Source organism: Tupaia chinensis, unplaced genomic scaffold, assembly GCF_000334495.1.
Source record: "Tupaia chinensis unplaced genomic scaffold, TupChi_1.0 Scaffold143574_1, whole genome shotgun sequence".
NCBI classification, from domain to species: Eukaryota; Metazoa; Chordata; class Mammalia; order Scandentia; family Tupaiidae; genus Tupaia; species Tupaia belangeri.
In genome coordinates this window covers 2,256-7,893 of record NW_006203419.1, presented here as the reverse complement: position 1 = coordinate 7,893, position 5,638 = coordinate 2,256, and the positions used below count along the sequence as shown (strand labels likewise).

At 53.5% G+C, this 5,638-nt stretch overlaps 1 protein-coding gene across 1 annotated transcript in view; it reads right to left on the bottom strand.

Moving 5' to 3' along the window:
• Positions 1–5,638, bottom strand: part of LOC102482785 (tyrosine-protein phosphatase non-receptor type substrate 1) — a 24,555-nt gene that overhangs the window by 17,336 nt on the left and 1,581 nt on the right. Inside the window, exons 2-3 of the mRNA XM_006163986.1 lie at positions 2,484–2,795; positions 1,609–1,944 (exon numbers count right to left, since the gene is read on the bottom strand). Coding sequence (XP_006164048.1) covers positions 1,609–1,944; positions 2,484–2,795 — 648 coding nt within the window. The remainder of the gene's footprint in view (positions 1–1,608; positions 1,945–2,483; positions 2,796–5,638) is intronic.

Below are 5,638 nucleotides of genomic sequence, written 5' to 3'. Positions count from 1 at the left end.
GAGCAGCCCCAAACCACGCTGAGGTGCCAGGAGGGAAGAGACTGGCTGCCGCCAGCCATGGAGGAAGCCCAGCTGCAGGATGTGGGCAGAAATCTCACTCCTGAGGAACAGAAACATTCCTTCTCAGTTGGAGTAAACCACGGGGCAGCCACAACAGCATCACAGATCCACCCGAAACTCCGAATAGGCTACTAGGTGTCAGACGGGGCTGGAGGTGGCGGTGGAGGGACAGTGAGGAAACGGTGCACAGGCTGGCGAGCTACCAGAGTCTGAGAGCTCTCAGGGGCTGACCTCTGACCTGTGCCCAGGACCTGCGTCATGAACGCTGGACTCTGGAGTCAGCATAGGAGCTCTGAATTCAGGATGCTTGAGGATGAGATGGGAGTGGCGAGCCCCAGGGCAAAGGCAGAGGTCCTACACTAGAGCAGGGTTAGTCAGGGACAGGGCTCTGAGCCTCTCAGACATGTGGTCCAAACCAATGCCCCTAACTAGCTGGGCAATCCTGGACGGATCAGCTGAAGCTCCCTCCACATCCTAGCTTCCTCCTCTGTTACGCGGGCCGACCACCATCTCCACCTCACTGGACAGTTCTGAGGACTGTTTAACAACCAAACCGACGAACCAGCCAACTCTTCCATCCTTTTCAAAAGTACTTATTGAGTGCCTACTGTGTGTCAGGCCATGAGGCCACAATGCGGAATGACACTGTCAGGGTGCAAGACACCCTGTGTCCTAAGAAAACCGGGCATCGGTGGAGTCAAAAGGCTACCCTGTCATGGTCCCAAGGGTTCTTTACAACTTCCCTGAAAAATGTATGAAGGATAGGAATGACCTCTACTGTCATCTAGGCAAAGGTTCCTCCTACGGATAGGGCATACCTGTGACCTGCACAACCACACTGATGTCAGGTCACGGGACATTCCACAGTGGTACTGCAATGCCAACTGGTGGCGCCATTTTGAAGATGCATGCTGATAACGCATGAGAGATGGCTGAGAATGTGACGCCCTGACACCCCTTCACTCTCAGGAGAGTGGCAGCATTATCCTCATCTCCAAGGAGTAGGCCCTGGGCCTGGAAACGCTCCTTGAGGGTGAGCCTGCAAAAACAGACACACACGGGAGGGACCACATGCAGGGATGTCCGCTATGGCACAGACTGTACTTGAGACCAGCCGCTAACACCCTGAGTGCTCCCTGCCCCACCACACCCATGGAGGACAGGCTTGCAATGGCAGCCAGGGAGACCAGCAGGGGTCACAAAGAGTAGGGAGTGGGGAGAGGCAGGCAGGCTGAGGAGCAGTGACTGCGGCCTCTGTGAGCTGAAGATGGCCAGAAGTAGGACGCCTGGACAGACGATCCCTCCCTGCCTCTGTCATCAGAAGACCTTTGTCCAAAGATCTGACAAGATGAGCAGCAAACTTTTACCAGTGGTGACTGCTGGAGTGTGGGATTGGAAGGAGGGGAGCTGACCTTTTAAAATTCTGCTTTATGTTTATAGACTTCTAGATTATTCTATATTGAGCATGAATTACTACTTCTCCACTTAAAATTAAATTAAATTAAATTAAATTAAAACTTAAAAAGCCAGGCCAGCTGGAGAAGCCACCTGGGGCGGCATCTGGATTCGGCTCCTTCTGGTGGGCAGAGACCTTGAGCGTATGGCTTCTGCTGACCGCAGGCTGCCCGTCATGCTCCACCTGGCAGGTGAGCACCACGCCCTCCGTGTGGGCAGACGAGTTCACCAGGAGCCAGCTGGTCAGGTTATAGGTCCCGTCCTTGTTCTCTGTGAGGGTCGAGGCTGTTTCTGTTCTGGACACGTTTCCATTCTCCAGCCAGGTCAGCTGTAGGCTCCGGGGGTAGAACTTCTCCACATGGCAGGTAACATTCACCTGGTTCCCTGCCACCATCATGGGGTGCTGGGTGACCTCCATGGTGGGCAGAACTGAAACGGCACAGGACAGAGCTCTGACCTCACGGCACAGACGCACGACAGGGAAGGGGCTCCATAACTCGGCTCCCACCACCACAGCCAGGGCGCTACCCAGGACAGGGCCAGGCATGCGACTAGTGCTCAGACCCTGAGGGGACTCCTTGATTGTGAATAAGATCACTGAGCACGATGCCCAGCACATAGTAGGTGCTCAAGGACGGACTGCTAGCTCCTATTAGGGTAATACTGAAGTCAATGGGCACAACCCCTGCATGCAGGTGGAACATAATAACTGCAGCAAAATATTAATAGATGAAACCACGGAGCACAATCAGTGCTAACTGTTGTTCTTACTGGGAAAATAAAGGAAGCTGTAAGGACGGGGCTTGGCCCATGGGCTGGAAATGAGGGTAACAGCAGCTACAGTGAAGAGCATGGCGGGTGGCAGGGCTGTAGGAAGGAGATTCCAGGCTATTCAGCCCTGGAGTAAAAGCCAGGGGGGAGCAGGATGGCCGCCAGGGTGGGCTGAGGCTGGGTTGAGGGTCATCTACCTTGGATGGCTGCAGACAAGTTTGCAGTCCCACGGAGAGGTGGGCCCCCCTGCAGGGTGACATGGGCCACCTCGTGAGAGCGAACTTCCTTGGGGGCCAGCACCACACTGGCTGTGCTGGAGACGTTGTAGGAGACGCTTTCTCCTGCGGGGTCCACGGTGGTCTGGACATCTGAGAGCTCATTCCCATTTTTGTACCATCGCAGGGAGATGTCGCGGGGGGAGAAGCCGTGGGACTCGCAGGTGAAGATCACCGTGTGCGCAGGCGTGGCCCTCGCCGCAGGGCCCGATACCACGGGGACAGAGGGCTTGGCTACAAAGGAGCATTCATGAACAAGAGCCGTGACTGTCATGACCTTCACCAACCGCAGGGTGACACGCTAAGGTTCTTCCTGTATATTATTCAGGAATCTTTCTAATATGGAGGAAGGTGGGGTGGAGGCCTTCCCCTCATGGTGCAGAGGGGTACACAAGCTCTGGAGGTGAGCAGACCTGCCTATGGGCAGACAGTGGGGACAGGGCAGGGCCAGCCGCCATTCCAGGCCTGGGTCCAAAGTCTCTGCACCAGCGGATTCCCTAGTCTCGCGAGGACTAAGCACTGATGGGTCTCTGCAGCAACTGTTCCTGGCTCGCGTTCCTGCAGACCTGCCCCTCAGAGACAGTGTTTCTGAAGGTGAACTGGTGGTACTGCCGGCTCCCATCTATGACATGGGACAGCAGGCCTCGCTCCTTCCTCGGGTTGTAGCAAGGATTAAATGAGGCAAAGGGAATGTTTTCTTTCTTTGCTTTGAACAAAACACAGAAGATGCTTCAGAAAAATTAAGAAACAGAGGGGCCCATGCCATAGCCTAGTGGTTAAGGGAGCCAGATCCCTATGACTGACAGTGTTTCGAATCCCAGCACCAGAGGCCTGAAAAACACGCTGGGCGCATGAGTCTAGGTGTCCCAAATCCCCACGGAACAGGGAATGAAAGGAGAATAAATGGTTGTGACGTGACTGAGCCCCATGAAGCAGTGCTTGCTCCCTCCCCCCATCTCTGTCTCTCTCTAGCAAGTGGACATGCCCTCTGACAAATAAATATATAAAAAAAACACACAGATCTATCTGTAACCTAGACATTACTTGTTTCCAGAACTCTCCCACATGCATTTACATCTTAGTGTTCATTTTTTTTCCACAAATATTTTGGAAGGGTCTAATCTGTGCCAAGGGCTGTTTGAAAGGAAGGCCTAATTTCCTGAATCTGGTGTCTGCTGTTGGGTCAGTTTGAATACAAAAGATCGCCGAGTGCTGGAAAAGCCAAAGGTGAGTAATTAATCATCAATCAATTACAGGAGACACAGACAGAGGCTGAGGAAGCAGACAGAGCACTTCCTGGGTCCCACAGGCCCAGAAATGGGAGGATGTGAGAAGGACGGGGCTTCCTCCCTGCAGAGGGGTCCTAAAGGGTATTTCCAAATCGCTACTGGTTGCCCGGCTTCTGTACTGGTTGCCAGGCAGTGGATATCACACGCGTTTGCATTTGTAAATATTTAACTTGCTCCCTAACACCCATCAGGCAATTTGAGGGCACAGCAAGGAGGGTGTCACCTGAATAAGTCAAGGCATGAAGACACCAGCAGCCGGGACGTCCCTCAAGGGATGAGAAGCTGTGACAGCTACTATTTTTCCACGGCTTCTCAGGAACTGGCTCCATCCCTGCCCCTCAGCTCCATAATCGTCCTCCCAGCACTGAGGGGGATCCCTGCTTGAACCCCTTTATGGGACAAGGCTCAGAGAGACCATGGCTGGCTACGGACCAAGAGTATTAGGTCACCGGGAAAGTCATCATGTATGTTTCTGTTTTTCTATGCAAAAATGCGTCATGACTTCCCTGAGGACCCAACAGATGAAAATGCCACCTTGGTAAGATGAGTGAGGCCGGATGTGAAACGGAGGCTGGCGCACAGTAGGTGCTTTGTAAGTAACACCTATGGCCGCTACCACGTGAGCTAGTTGTGACTGGTCCTCAGACTACGCACTTGTTCTTTGGGCAGTCAGAAGGCAGAACAGAAGCAGGGTGGAAACAGTGAGAATCTCGGATCCTGCCCCAGCAGCTGCCGTGAAAACCCCACGTGAAACGGGAGTGGGCACCACCAGACGCTGTTCTCACCCTCTTTTTGAATAACTGCCTCAGAAAGCGAGTTTGGCCAACTGGCTTTCAAAACACAAACAAAGTCCTGGGCGTCTCCTCCAGAGGGGCTATTTACAGAAGGCTGGGAGCACCTGGAAAGGGGGAAGGAACAGACTCCTCAGTGGACTTGGGGGCGAGGAACAAGCAGGATTTTGTGGTTGAGGAGCAAGGACTTGCTAGGATCCCAGCACCTGTTCAGGCACAGTCTGAAAATGGGCAGGGTCTCAGTACCAAGGCTGGGGGCCGAGCAGAGCTGGGTCTGGCAGCCTGTCTTCAGGACCTGGAGGCCTTAAGAGGAAGAAAGGAGAACACAGCTCCTGCACCCGGGGCCCAAGCACCCTCTAGGGAGAACTCATCTCCTGGCTCGAGTCCTCAGCACTATGAGTGGGCCGCACACCCGCTCGGCTGGCTGTGGAGGCGGTGTCTGACCTGTGGACACTGCTCAGTGAAGCCCACCACACCATGGGCAGTGTCCCCTGTGCTTACAGGTGCTAAGACATGCCCCTAGGACCAGGCCCAGCATGTCCCAAGAAGTCTAGGCCCAGCATGTCCTAAGAAGTCTGCAGATCTTTCCGATCTGGGGTTGCAAAGCCCATAGGACTTTTTTGGGGGGTTTTAATTTTTACTGCTATAGACCTGAACAATGTAAGATTTTAAAAGAAGGTTGGGTGGCCACTTAATGATCTGGTGGTTAAGGAGGCTGGATCCCAAATGGCTGACTGCAGAGCTTGAGTCTTGTGTCTGGCATCTTGAAAAATATGCAGGGTCTCTGTGTATGTGTGCCCAAAATCCTGACAGGAGGGAGAGATGGAGGAGAAGGGTGCGGTGTGGCCATCCCTCACGGGGGTCCATTCTCAAACCCTCCCCCTGCCACCTCTCTCCTGTAACTGCATGTGCCCTCTAGCAAAATTTAAATACATACACAAACAGATAGATAGATAAATAACTAACTAATAAATGGTTGGAGCTTCTGACCACATGT